This window comes from Acipenser ruthenus, chromosome 1 (genome assembly GCF_902713425.1).
Source record: "Acipenser ruthenus chromosome 1, fAciRut3.2 maternal haplotype, whole genome shotgun sequence".
Lineage (NCBI taxonomy): Eukaryota > Metazoa > Chordata > Actinopteri > Acipenseriformes > Acipenseridae > Acipenser > Acipenser ruthenus.
The window spans coordinates 38,567,523-38,582,713 of NC_081189.1; the positions used below are offsets into that span (position 1 = coordinate 38,567,523).

General features: G+C 39.3%; 1 protein-coding gene across 1 annotated transcript; it reads left to right on the top strand.

Moving 5' to 3' along the window:
- Nucleotides 1-1,275: 1,275 nt before the first annotated feature.
- On the top strand, nucleotides 1,276-15,159 carry LOC117421234 (interleukin-7 receptor subunit alpha-like). Its single transcript, XM_034035350.3, has 8 exons — nucleotides 1,276-1,424; nucleotides 7,652-7,784; nucleotides 8,401-8,564; nucleotides 9,015-9,181; nucleotides 10,617-10,782; nucleotides 13,597-13,693; nucleotides 13,811-13,886; nucleotides 14,123-15,159. The coding sequence occupies exons 1-8, from the start codon at nucleotides 1,349-1,351 to the stop codon at nucleotides 14,549-14,551; spliced, it is 1,308 nt and encodes a 435-aa protein (XP_033891241.1). The 5' UTR covers nucleotides 1,276-1,348; the 3' UTR covers nucleotides 14,552-15,159.
- The last annotated feature ends 32 nt before the right edge of the window (nucleotides 15,160-15,191 follow it).

A 15,191-nucleotide genomic window follows, 5' to 3' on the forward strand; every position in this document is an offset into this window, starting at 1 on the left:
TTCTAGTCCAATCTCAGTTTCGTCATCCTTTTAAACTGATACAAAAATAAATTATTGCATTTATTTTCACCCAGACATTTGACAGCCTCAGATGTGTAATCTGCCTGAAGTCTAAAAACCACTTCCTGTGGGCTTGTCTGTTATATAGTTTACAATAGCAGCTTTTTTTTAATCAAAAATACATTGGCAAAGCCATACAGATAAAAGGTTTATTCATCCAATACCTTTAACTGTTAGAAAACTGAATATTTGGAGGCAGGGGAATGCACTGTGGAGATGTGTTAGCATACATATCTATCTAGATACAGTGCTCCCCCTTTATAATGCTGTAGTTGGAAGCCATAGTTAAGAGACCATGCTGTTTTGTTCTGCCTTATAACGAGAATACTAGTGTAAGTGTATTGTCATTATGGGGCAAATGGGAGCCATGACCATACCGCCTTATAACCTGTACCACAGTATAAAGTGCCGCCTTATAAAGGGGGAGCAGTGTATTACTTGTGTTGATTTTCAGTCAGTATATAAATATGCTTTAAAAATAACAACAAAAAAAACATAATTTGCACATTAGTCTATTGACAAAGCATCTACAGCTGGAGGCAGTGCAGCAGATTCCTGTTTTTGTAACATATAGTCCCCTTGCATGACAGATTGAATTTGTTATACAATCTCCATGATACAAGTCAGTTTCAGTCATGATTGACAAGACAGCAGATTTGACAGGGCTGGTGCTTCTGTATACAAATTGCTCATATTTCTTGAGGACCAGACTTACCTGTAGATTTCCATCTCCAGCAGCAAGGTCACATATACCTCCAGAACTATATATTTAAGTAGCATGCATGTTGAATCAGTGATGTCCCAGCTGCCCATGGTGGCACTACACCCCTCATCGTATTTATATATGCACATATATGTACACAGTATGTAAATGAGATTAAATCCAAGATAATAGCAGTAAATACTTTTTTAGTCTGTGTGGGGATATGTTTTCATTTATGTAGCACTTGGCAGTTATACTCTGATTTATATACTTTGATTTCGCAGAAAGAGAAAGTAGACATATTTATACTTAATCTTCTAATTTTAAACTATTTAGAATGTCCTGTATTTTTTTTTTGCCAATTCACAAACCTCATCTCTCTCTCTCTCTCTCTCTCTCTCTCTCTCTCTCTCTCTCTCTCTCTCTCTCTCTCTCTCTCTCTCTCTCTCTCTCTCTCTCTCTCTCTCTCTCTCTCCAAACTGACGGATGTTGGTTTTTATCAGTGAGTCAAGTTAAATACACACACAACTTCAAGTCAATGCACCACCACACGTCTGTACCTTACATGTGTCTATAACCAAAAAAATGAAACCTTTAATGTTAACCATTCTACTCATGGTTCAGCCATCTGTATTTGGACAAAGTGGATCAGGAGATGATGGTAAGTGCCATTGCCTATATATACTGTGTTATTTTGGTTTTTGTTTGGAGTTTATATTTATCATTTGTGTCTAATAATAAAAGAAGGTGTTGACATGGCTTGTAGTGGGCTCTGCTAGTGATAACAGGATGTATTTTCAAATGTCATGTATTTCATACCTTCAGTGTAACCAAAACGCCTAAATGTTTTTTGATTTCAGTCAACGATTTGGTCTTGGAGGATTCACTTGAAGTTAGATATTAGATTTGCAATGGTTTAAAACAAGTTTTTTTTTTTTAGAAAACACACCTACTGTAAATATTATGCTCATGATTTTGAAGCACAATTTTGTTGCGTGCAAATACATTTTTGGCAGCAAATTGGAAGTAAATAGCTTAAATATAACAGTACCTACAGTAAATGTGTTGAGATATTTAACTAGCAGCCTGGATTTTAACTACGTGTTTAAGTTTGTACTTTCAGTTTTTGCTCTTAGTTTAGGTTACATTCCATGTGTTTTTTATTCTTCCTCATACACTGCAAAGTTTCCAAATCACATGTACAAAATGTCAACCAAAAAGCATTTACCCAGTATCTTAATTTAGTGTAATAAGAGTTATTTTACAGGAACAAGGCTACTGAACCTACACAATTACTGCTCACAGTACTATTCAGGGGCATACTGTAAAGACTTCAGTACAGTAAAAAATAACCCCATGCCATGACTGATGCAATAATGGACAGAAGAATTGTAAGACTGATAAAGATAAGAGCCTGAAAGGTAGTGGGCAAGCATCCACAAACAAACGAATGTGGACTGAATGACAGGGTGGCATTTGTAATATTTTTTTTTAAAGGAGCATATAGATATGCCAGCATCTTTGTGGAATAAGAGCCTTTGGAGTGATGAAGCAAGTATAACCTGGGTATGGTGGAACCCAAGTCCATTTTTACTTGTTATTGGAACTGTTTTCTAGTCACTGTAGAGTAAGATGATGTGACTATTGTACCATAATCTTCGGTTATTATTAGGGGTCATGTTGAACAAATTAATAGAAGCTAGACCATATAGACAATTATTTTTTGTTTTGTTTTCTTATATTGTTGCTTTGGTTTTGTTTGTCTTTTGTTGTTGTTGTTGTTTTTTTAGTTTTTGGATATATTTTTTTAATTTACTTAATGTGTTATGCTCTGGTATTTTTGTAATAGTTCATGTTCTCAGCATTGTCATGTTGAATTTAATATCCTAAATAAAAAAATGATCATAAAAAAATAGCTAATATTCCGGGTAGTTAATAGTACAGTTTAAAAAAAAGGGGGGATGCAGTTTGAGGATAATGTGCAAATATTTCAACAGATGTCTGTCTGCGTGAAAAAGAGACTGATTCAGTTCATGCATTGTGGCCATATAAGCAGGATTGAACTCATTCTGAAACAAGGGTAGTATCAGTGCCGTTGCCGGTCTGAGTTGTCAGTCTGAGTTACAGCGATATGCCTCTGGCAATAGGTCCATTTAAAGTAACATCACATGTATGGCTGTACCCTAGCAGTACTGTTATGACTTTATAGTATTTATAGTGAAAGCCTTTATCATGTTTTTTGAATATGTCCATAGGTTGCACATGCTTATGGTTTAAGTGGAAGTAAAATGTAATATGGGGGGGGGGTTCTACCTAACATGGCCCCAGAAACCCGTAAATGAGCAGAAAGGTTCTGGCACAATAAACGTTTCTATATTTTGCTTGGGTAATAGTGCCATCTCAGATGACACCCTTTTGCATAGCTGTAGCTGTAGTAGAATGAGTTCAGCGATCACGTGATGATAATGGAAACCAGTGACCAGTGAAGAGACCATGGGCAGCACCAGTAGTACTGTTAAGGAAGGATGGAGGTTTAATATTAAGGGTATTAGTGGAATGAAGAATGCAGCTACACTTTCAAGGATTAACAATTTTCTCACTCTTGACCCAGCCAGTGGGTACTGGAAGTGAAAAAAAGAATACCAACAAACCTTAAAGCTCATACAGAGACTGATTTCAACTGATTATTGGTAGTTTAAACAATACATTTTTTGGGTTGCCCGATATGCATAATAATAATACAAATCAGAGCATCTGTACCAAAGACAACAAATGAAATCAGGAAGTCATTGACCACTGTACCACAGTGCGACAGAGAAAGAATTCATTTTGGTTATAAATCTCCGTCCCGACCTGTGAGGGTGCTGTGTAAACAGAACAGTGTGCCCCAGACTGGATGGTTTGGCAGTTCATTCCAGGGTCAGTCAGAAGTCGGCCATCCAGGAAGGCGGCGGGGCCACAGTACACCAAGACCACACAACACTATCCACGCTGCTGGAGGAGCTGGACCAAGGATGGAAGACGGGAGACAGGAGAGAAGGAGAGAGGAGAGATACGCAGCGCTGATCGAAAGGGTGGGGATAGTGTTACAGCCAAGAGCACCGACAGGACCCGTGATGATGGCCCCAAAGGCGAGGGCGCAGAAAATGATGGTGGAGGATGACCCGGAAGCATACCTGGTCGCGTTTGAGAGGCTGGCTACCACCGCGTTATGGCCTCGGGAGTTCTGGACAAGCCAATTAGGACCCTGCTTGATCGGGGAAGCCCAGGCAGCTTATCAGGCCATGACGGACACCAAAGCCGTCCAGTACGACCTAGTAAACCTGGCCATTCTCCGACGACTGAACATCACTGGGGAAACACACCGGTGCGCTTCAGGGAGTACCACAGGATACCCACCCCAGGGTGGTTGCACAATGTTTGTGTGACCACATGGTACAGAAGTCGGGGGTACAGATGAGCGAGGCAATGTTCACCGACCAGTTTTGCCATGTGGTTGGCGCCGAAACACAAGCGTGGATACGGCGCCACAACCTCGCCACCCAGGAAGAGGCGGTAAAACTGGTCGAGGACTTCAGGGACTCCTTGATCTCCTCCAAGACCAGCCTACTGACTTCTCCCTCTCCACGGAACAGCAGAGGATTGTCTCCCTCCTCTACTCCACTTCCACCTTGGACAAGACTGAGACCTCCCAGAACCCAGCCCACAATGGGTGACCTTAGCTCCCCACCATGGAGGCAAAGGTTAGCCCCCGCTGCCTTGTCAACAGCGAGACAAATATGTAGCCCCAGTTCACTCTGCCCCTCCGGTCTGTTTTATATGCTATCAATCTGGACACATCGCCCGGTTATGCCCATCAGCAATGGAGTTTGACGTGGCAACGTGCTATTTGGCACAGAAACAGGTAAGCGATGGAGAAATGGTCGGGAGGGGTCTTGTATTGTTGATGTGGTTATAGGGAAAGTGAAAACCCACGCAAATATGTAGCCCCAGTTCACTCTGCCCCTCCAGTCTGTTTTATATGCTATCAATCTGGACACATCGCCCGGTTATGCCCATCAGCAATAGAGTTTGACGTGGCAACGTGCTATTTGGCACAGAAATAGGTAAGCGATGGGGAAATGGTCGGGAGGGGTCTTGTATTGTTGATGTGGTTATAGGGAAAGTGAAAACCCACGCATTAGTGTACACATGGTGCAAGCAGACCTTAATTCGGACAGCTCTCTTGGGTGGTGTGTTGTGGCAGCCACAAGGTAAGGTGGCTATCTCCTGTATCCATGGAGACACAGTGATATACCCTGTTCTAAAAGTATATTTATCGGTGGGACCGATAAAATGCCACCTGGTAGTAGGGGTGGAAGAAAGGCTACCACTAATTCTGGAAGGAGACTGGCCAAACTATAAAGAATTGGTGAAATTAATGGCAGTCCCGGCCACACAAATAAACGTGGCAGAAAAAAGGAAATGGGAAATTATTGGTGATATTTTCCCCTTACAAGCTGAATAGTTTTGCCCCATTTTTCATCTTAGAAAAAAAAAAAAAAAGAGACGGATCGAGAAATGAGAGGGAGCATCAATGAGATGAGGTTGGGGTGTGGTGGGAGAAATCTCGGCTGGGATCAGACGCCCATCAAAGGGAGTCGGTACACAGTGTGACCGAGAGGGCGAGGTTACTGGGCCATGCAGGGCAGATATTACATCCGGCCCCTCTCAATATACTGGACATGTGGGACTGAAGCACGGACCAAGTGTGGGGCCAAAACAATGACCCCACACTGGAGCACGCCAACAGCCAATCTGTTGAGAGAGGGGTGGGAAGAGCACAAAGGCTCGACCAAAAATGTAGTGCATGTGCTCCTACTCCGAGATTACCTGGATTTGGTCGGTCATTTGGCCCAGGACAATCTAAAATCCTCTCAGCAATGGCAACAGCAACAGTACAACCCGAAATGCACACATTTGAACTTTTCGGCCAGGAGACAAAGTACTGTTGCTCCTTCCCACGTCACAATCAAAACTGTGTGCTAAACGGCAGGTGATTTGGGCTATAGGAAAGGTAAAATATGAAATTAGCAGCCCGATCGCCATAATGAACGTGAAATTTATCATATCATACCAAGCCCTGGCAGGCAAGGGAGGCCTTGTTTATAGCCCCAGGCGAAGTAGAGGATGATTTAAGGCCCTGTATCGAGGCTCCAAGCATCAGAAACATTCAAATGGGGGAACAGTTACTTCCTGATCAGACAAGAGAACTGCATAAGTTAATTGAGGATTTCAATTATGCTTTTTCTGACTTGCCTGGAAGAAATAACCTTGTTGAATATGCTATTATCACTCCCCCAGGTATCATGGTTCAAGAGAGACATTACCGGATCCCGGAAAGTCGATGGGGTGGTGTTCGCAAAGAGGTACGGGCGATGCTCGAACTTGGGATAATTGAGCCTTCCAGGAGCGAGTGGTGCAGTCCGATTGTGATAGTCGCCAAAAAGGACGACACCAACCGCTTCTGCGTTGATTTACGCAAGGTAAACACTATTGCCAAGTTCGATGCCTATCCCATGCCTCGGGTCGACTAGCTTCTCGACAGACTGGGAACGGCAAGGTTCATCTCAACTTTGGACCTGACGTCTTACACCCACATCGTGAATATGCAGCATCTGGCTAGATCACGGCTGTCCTACAGTCTCTAAGGGTAGCCTTAGTAAATGTGCATTTGCCGAAGCAGTGACCCAATATTTGGGATTTATTATGGGAAATGGGTGGGTGAAACCCGTAGCCACCGAAGTTCAGGCTTTGATGAACGCAGCAATCCCCAAAACCAAGTCCCAGGAGAGGTCTCTATTGGGGTTGGCCGGTTATTACCGAAGATTTATGTATGCCACAGTGGTCAGCCCCTTAGTATACCTCACTAGAAAGTGTGCACCAAATTTAATTAAATGATCATGAGAATGTCAGGGGGCATTTGATACCTTTAAGCAGAGACTTTGCCAGGCTCCTACCCTTATTACACCAGAGTTTAACAAAGGATTCATCCGCCACACCGACGCTCCAGATGTTGTTTTGGAGGCGGTCTTGTTCCAAAAGGTAGACGGAGTAGAACACCCCACCCTGTACCTCAGTAAAAAGATGCTCCCATCCAGGAAGGGGGCGGAGCCACAGTACACCAAGTCATCGCCCCAGATGGGAGGCAATGTGGCAATCGTGGATTGGAGGAAAAGTGATTGCACTCGCTAACCAAGGGGGCGTGGCTGAAGGTACAAAATGGGATGTGGCCAAGCAAACTGCTCCTTTGTTATGGTTATGAGAGAACCGCTGAAAGACTGTAAAACAACCGTAAGTGTTTAGTGTTTGTTTGTTTTGTCGTACTAATTGTAAATGTTTGTTCTTGTTAGATGGCTAACACGTACCGGGAGCTGTCGCTAAAGGCCAGCACCAACCCGGACAGCACTACACTACTGTTCACTAATAAATTGTATTTCACCACTTGCACATTAGTATTCACTCTGGACTTGTGATCGTGTTTGTGTTCTGTGAGTGTTTATACTGTGTTGATTATTTCAGGACTGAAAATTGAGGTTTCACTGTTGCCAGGGATTATTATTTATGGTCGCCAAACGACCCGGATTATGAAAACAAATAAAGGACCGTGAATTTTGTTGTCTGTCATCTGTTTAAGCACTGCATCACATCTACACCTGCACACTGCAAACCACTTTGCCTCACACAGGTATTAACTTATTTTTCTGCAGAGGATTGTGACATCTTACACACACAGTATCATAAGTATAGAAGGCAGGTAGTAGTGAAAGTGAGACCTCCTTCTAATAAATACGACCACACCACGATTAATTAATGTAGAACATTGGATTGTATTTTGCTATTTTGAAGAGACCATGGATGAGGCAATTGAACCGATGGAGTGTTTGTCCCACCTGAGTCTGCAGGTGGAACAGTCCCTGGTGTGTAATTTAAGGGGTGATTTCAACGGAGACATAAGTTACAACATTACAGTGCAAGTATGGTAAGTTTACAATAGTTTTTTTACAGTTTGATGTCAGTAATACATGTCATACAGTAAATCATTCATGCTTTTAATTTTTGTATAAGGCTTACTCCATAGATAGCCTATCAACACATCCCACTTTCTATCAAATCTGTTGTTCATCACCTAAAGCATACTGATGTTTAGTTCATGCTCATCACTTGCTAAATCAAGAAGTTTCAAATCCACTGATAATAGTTACACACAAACTGTAACCACAAAATACAAACTATTTTATCAGTGTACAAATCAAGGGATTCAATAAAAACAGAATAGGAAGCAGCAGCTATCCATTATGCACCCTCATATTGCAGCTATGCAGCAAGCATAAAACATATTCAAACCACATGAGACTGAGGGACAGGGTGTGTGAAAGAGATTGAAGTAGATGCAACAATTAATTATTGATTACAAAAGTAATTCATCTCTGTTGGGTGATGTACTGTAGTTGCAGGCTATTTAAAACCATTTAAATAAGTAACCCCCTAACAAAAATAAGTTTTTAATATGATTATTTTTTCAACTGTGGACTGTTATCTGTTTGCATTTACATTTGCTTTTAAAAAAATCCTTAATTGTATTTATATTCCAACAGCGGTGAATATGTTAATTTTAAAGGCTGCATGAACATGACAATGGATGACCATGACAGATACGTACTAAACACAAAAGAATTTTTAGCTGTCGAGAAATATGAAATTCACACCTTCACCACCTCAAACCGATACATCTCTCAAGTAATAGACTTGAGACTTATTAGTAAGTATTCATTTGTAACATACTTACCATGAATGTGATCCAGAAAATGAGTTTAGTGTCTATTAAAAGAAAGCATGGGTCCTTATGAAGGCTGGTTTTAGCCCTATGTAGTGGCAGTGGCTTGTGGTCACTTTACTGTCGACCTGAGCTGCTTCTCAGTTCTCGTTGCTAACCATCGACATGAATAGCAAAGGATACAAGTCAAAGTGTCCCTATGTAAGTAAGTGCTAGCTCTATCGTATGAACATTCACAGCACAGTAGTAAGTTTCCCCGTTTTCACTAAAAAGCCTAGTAGTAAAACCTAACCATTAAAGACTTTGTTTATGCTATGAGAAATTGTTTAATCACAACACACAATTACTCCCTGCAAAGACAAACCTTTTGCTAAATACTGTAGGTAAGTGACAAGTGTTTAATCTGAACAAACTGACCTTTCTTATTTTTTTTAGTTAAACCAATGGCACCTTACAATGTGAATGCTTCCTACTCAGAAAAACACCATGCGGCTTACATAACATTTGACACGCCATATTCTGCATTACCGTCAAAAGATTACTTGACAGAAAAACTTGTCCATTCTGTTGCTTTCAGAATTCAGAGCAATGGACAATGGGAGGTAAGTATGTTACGTTTCTGTTATGTTTTGTTTTTGGTAATTAATCTTAAAAAGTCGTCTTTCTTTTGTAATTCATTTAAAAATGCATTTTTTTTTAAACTTATAGTAAGAAACCTCTGTTTAAATGTTGACACAGTTGCTATTATTTAATGAATATTTAAAAGCATCAATGACTTTACACATTCTATCAAACATTGCCCAATATGCCAAAGTCTTCATCTAGTAGCCCAAATATTTGTCCACTTTACTTTGTTTGGTTTTTACATTAAAATTATCAGAAGCATGGTGGTGTGCTGTAGAGCACAGTACTATTATGGGCTGTAGATGTGCCTATTTTTCTTCATTGTAAATCGAGATAATTAAGTCGCAAATCCTGAATCATGGCGCAAATTACTCCTTTTACATTTGCTTTTGTAACTGGGTGAAATGTTCCAGAAAGTAAGAGAATACAATTAGATGCAATGTATTTACATTAAAATAGCATGAGTCTAAAAGCATACCAGTTTTGTTTAGTTGTTATGCCATGAGCAGGAAAATACAGTGAATGTCTCCTAACCTATCCACGAGAACAACAGGTGTCATCTTATCTTGTGCTCACATGATATAGGGGCTGATGTAAGAAGCTGCAAAACACCCATATTGTGGCCAAAATCTGCACGAGCAAAACTTGTTTAGCGGCCGAAAAAAAAACTTTGCCCCTCCTTGTACAAGGTGCAAACCATTGAAGAAGCGAAAACTTTTCTTTTCTTTTTCATGCGCCAAGAGGACTTTGCTGCCCTTCCTCTGACATTTTTTTGTTTGGCTTGCGACCCTCATTATCATGATTGCAGCTCATTATTTGTGTGTGTTGAGTAATTTTCATTGCTCTTAAGCTTACACAGGCCGCAGTGCAAAATAATTGCCTGGCTGCTAGGCAATTTGGATTATGCAGCCGCAATTGTTTGCACTACGCTTATACTTACATCAGCCCGATTATGTCGTGCGTCATAAATACTAACCTTCTATTTTAATTCACATCATGTCCCTTTAGGTGTCCGTAACATAGTAATCACCTACAAGCTTTTAAATTTTAACTGCAATTTTCACAAGAATCGACATAAGGATCTTAGGAAATAATTATTCAGAATAGTTAACATGTTGTGTTTGTGTTTTCTGTTAGGCTATCTGTCTTCCACGAATATATTTGATGCATGTTAGTACTGTTTATCTGTAGTCTTTATTATAGTATATTTATGTGGTACAATATTTCAAAATATACTTTTTTTAATGCTTGTCTACTTTAATTATTTATAGTAGAAGACTAGTTTTCCGTGTTTGAATGTTAAATATAAATGCAATATATATTTAACCACTGACCTGCCTTGCACTTGTCTGTGGGACAATCAGAAAAAAATAATTTAAAATCTAATCCTATTTTTCATCCTTTGCTTTTTAGTATCAAAACATAACATACCAGCCCCTCAAGATTGAAGGGAAGTATCTAAAACCTGACTTCATTTATGAAGTTAAGTGTCGCTCTATCCCTAATGGGGACTATTTTAAAGGCTATTGGAGTGACTGGAGCAATGTGGCAACTTTTAAAACTCCTGCAGTACATAAAAGTAAGTATATATGTCTTTTAAGTATTTGGCATGGCCATCTTCCCTATATTTGGCAGAGTAAAACATTTTCTGGGAATGGAGCTAAGCATGTTTTGTTCTGACAACATACCTGAAGCATATAATAGTGTAAATGGCTGACACGGAGGTCAATAAAAATAAAATAATATTACACATTTTTGCAGATTTTATTTAAAATTGAAGTTATGAAGCAGTTTCTAAATATAACACAAACTGTGTCAAGTCTGTCTTACATTTTTACACGTGCAATGCAATGCTAGCAAATGATCTGTATGGTATTTTTGATTGTGTACGCCTTCACACATATACAGTGGCTCTCAAAAGTATTCACCCCCCTTGGACTTTTCCACATTTTATTGTGTTACAACATGGAATCAGAATGGATTTAATTAGGATTTTTTGCCACTGATCAACACAAAAAAAAAAGTCCATAATGTCAAAGTGAAAAATAAAATCTACAAATTGTTCTAAATTAATTACAAATACAAAACAGAAAATAATTGATTGCATAAGTATTCACCCCCTTGAGTCAATATTTGGTAGAGGGACCTTTGGCAGCAATTACAGCCATGAGTCCAGCCATTTGGATAAGTCTCTACCAGCTTTGCACATCTGGACACTGCAATTTTTGCCCATTCTTCTTTGCAAAATTGCTCAAGCTCCATCAAGTTGGATGGGGACCTTTGGGGAAAAGCAATTTTCAACTCTTTCCACATATTCTCAATTGGATTGAGGTCCGGGCTTTGACTGGGCCACTCCAGGACATTGACCTTTTTGTTTATAAGCCACTCCAGTGTGGCTTTGGCTGTATGCTTGGGTCATTGCTGCATCCATTTTGCCCTCTATCTTCACAAGCTTTCCAGGCCCTGACACAGAGAAGCATCCCCATAGCATGATGCTGCCACCACCATGATTCACAGTAGGGATGGTGTTCTTAGGATGATGTGCGGTGTTAGGCTTGCGCCAAACATAGCGGTTAGCGTTGAGGCCAAAAAGCTCTATTTTGGTCTCATCAGACCATAGAATCTTCTTCCACTTGGGCTCAGAGTCTCCCACATGCCTTCTCACAAACTCTAGCTGAGATTTGATGTGAGTTTTTTTCAACAATGGCTTTCTTTTTGCCACTCTCCCATAAAGGCCAGTTTTGTGAAGCACCTGGGCTATTGTTGCCGTATGCACAGTGTCTCCCAGCTCAGCCGTGGAAGACTGTAACTCCTATTACGTTGCCATAGGCCTCTTGGTGGCCTCCCTGACTAGTGCCCTTCTCGCCTGGATACTCCGTTTTTGAGGACGGCCTGTTCTAGACAGATTCACAGTTGTGCCATATTCTCTCCATTTCTTAATAATGGACTTTACTGTGCTCCGGGGGATATTCAATGCCTTGGAAATGTTCTTATATCCTACCCCTGATTGGTGCTTTTGAAGAACCTTATTCTAGACTTGCTTTGAATGCTCCTTCGTCTTCATGATGTAGTTTTTGTTAGGAAATGTACTAACCAACTGTGGGACCTCTCAGAGACAGGTGTATTTAACCTGAGATCATGTGAAACACCTTAATTGCACACAGGTGGACTTGATTCAACTAATTATGTGACTTGTAGACAATTGGTTGCAACAGAGTTTATTTAGGTGTGTCATAGCAAAGGAGGTGAATACTTATGCAATCAATTATTTTCTGTTTTATATTTGTAATTAATTTAGAACAATTTGTAGATTTTATTTTTCACTTTGACATTATGGACTTTTTTGTGTTGATCAGTGGCAAAAACTACTAATTAAATCAATTTTGATTCCATGTTATAACACAATAAAATGTGGAAAAGTCCAAGGGGGTGAATACTTTTGAGAGCCACTGTACAATTATTGTGACCTCTGGACTTTGCGTGAAAGATTTATTGCAGCTGACATGGAATAACCCATATGCAATCCATTTTTCATGTAACAAAAGTAATAATTAACAGTAATTCAATAAAAAAGAGAGCACCATATGGGAGGCTAAAAAAGTCTATTTTTTAAATAACACAGCAGACTAGTTCTTCATAGAAACATCACCTGCAATTTGTCAGTAAATCCAGTAATAGGCGGACACATCTAGTTACAATAGGAAATCAAATGAGTAAAACATACCTCCAGTTTATAAATTAAAGCCTTCACGTATTTCTATATAATTATTCGATTAAACATATAATCTAAGTAGAATACAAAAATGAAGTAGTTGACAGATATTAATTAAGTTTCAGTGAGGCAGCTCAAAACAGTTTGCCAGCCTAATTTTGCATTTGTTAAAATAAGAGACAAGGGATATAAAGGTGTTTACAGTATACTTGCTTAATCACGGACCATGATCTAAAAATATATGGCAAGTTCAATAACATGTCTGAGTCATCTGAAACCACATTTCCATCTTGTCAACAGCTTAATACATATTACCACAAACACTGGGCAGTCAATGTGGTCAAATTTGTTTACAGGAAATGCACTTTGTCAGAGTAGAAATTAGTATACTAAATATTTCACAGAAACATACTTGCAAGACCTCAAGAGACCCTCCAAATGTACTATTTTTTCACCCCTGGCAAATAATCTTGACTCACAGTCAGTAGTTAATATTTCATGCTGAATATTAACTGGGTGGGCCAACTGCTCAATTTGAAAGGGGGTTAGAGGGAACTAAATAGCACTTAACAAAAGGCTCTGTTAAATAATAATAATAATAATAATATGATCAAGTAAAATTATTTGTTATACGTTACCAACCGTTGTTCAGCATAACGTTTCATTCTCTTCTCTTCACAGATCCTGATAAATCTGTATTACTTTATACACTCAGCCCTGCCATCTTAATTCTGCTGCTCATCATCTTTGCAATTGCTTTTATGCACTGGAAGGAAAAGTAGGTTTACCAAATATATACACATTTTAATGCATATATTTACTGGGTGTACATGTACTGTTTTAAATGGGTGTTACTCTTTGTAATTAAAAAATAAATACTCTGTTTCTATTTCAGTATAGTATCGTGTCTTTGGCCAAGTATTCCAAACCCCAAAAATACTTTGGAGCAAATGTACAAGAAGCAAGGTCGGGTCAGTGCAGTTTTCTTTTCTAGTTTATGTTTGAAATCCAAGGAACCATAACATTGCATTAACCTGTTTGGATGTAATTTTATTTAAAAAAAATAAATAAATACATTTTTTATAATACTGGCTTTGTTGTCTCCAGACTGAAAAAATGAAATCACTACAACTAACTTGGCTCACTTGTGGGGCATTCCTGGCCAGAAAAAAAAATAACCACCATAACACATTTTGTTCAAATCTAGGGTCATAATGCAAGCTTCAACCCGGAGACATTCGGAGACCGCAATATTCACATGGTTAACGGAATGGAAGAAAAGGTTATCGGTGAATGCCTGCTTTTCCCTTCTCCTGCTGACCCTCCGGACACACAAGAGAGGAATCAGGCGAGTTTGCATCTGAAAAACGAATTGTCAAATGTGGTGGTGTCCCAGGCCCAGGACCAATGGCTCCTGAGTGAAAGATGCAATGAAGATGGCGCTGACCCTCAGGCTACCTCAGATATAGAAGGCTGCTCTCCTGGGATTACAACCTCAGGAAGTAACCCCTCAAACAATGAGCCTGCATGTGACAGTGTGTGTGCTTTAAACCCTCAGGTGGGTTTTCAAGTGGGTCAGGCAACTGGACGAGATGAGGCATATGTCACAATGTCCAATTTTTATAAAACACAATGAATTGTACCCACATGTAACATTTACTAATGCATCCACACATAGGCATCTCCCAAGACTCAAATCAAGGAACTCTTTTTGGAGTAATTTTCATATTATGGGCTATTTTTTTATTAATCTATCTACAGTAATTCAATTAAATTAAGTTTCTTTGTGGTGTAAATTAGCACAGTACATCAAGTAGCAGTATAAAATTGACCATGGTTGTTGGCTATGGCTTACACTAACTGCAAAAGCATGTTTTTAATATTGTAAACCAAAGCATTATATAGTCACAATCCATTGCTGGTCAGTCAAAGGATTAAGTGATGTGTGTTTAACTTTTTGCAATTTTAGCTAATTACATATAGTAAATGTAAGTTTTTTTTTTGTTTTTTTTTTACTGTCTAAATGTGTCTTAATAGTAAAATGATTAGTAATAGCAAGTGAAATATTATTTTAACATGATTCATTCAAAGTGCATTGGCTGCTAATGGTCTTACAGAGTTAAAATCTTTCTGCTTTTTTATTTTGCACTAAAAGTTTTATGAATTAAGAACAAGATTCTCAAACAATCCTGCAGTATACCTCAGAATCTCCATGGGTTTAATAAACTAGCATAATAATCTCAAGAGTTGTGTTTTATTTCTCTGCTGTCTTCATC

Bases quoted from the DNA above. Each gene is read 5' to 3' on its own strand.
- LOC117421234 (XM_034035350.3), top strand. From the start codon at position 1,349: ATGAAACCTTTAATGTTAACCATTCTACTCATGGTTCAGCCATCTGTA. The intron at 7,785-8,400 runs GTAAGTTTACAA...ATATTCCAACAG, and splicing joins AACATTACAGTGCAAGTATG to CGGTGAATATGTTAATTTTA. The intron at 9,182-10,616 runs GTAAGTATGTTA...TTTGCTTTTTAG, and splicing joins AGAGCAATGGACAATGGGAG to TATCAAAACATAACATACCA.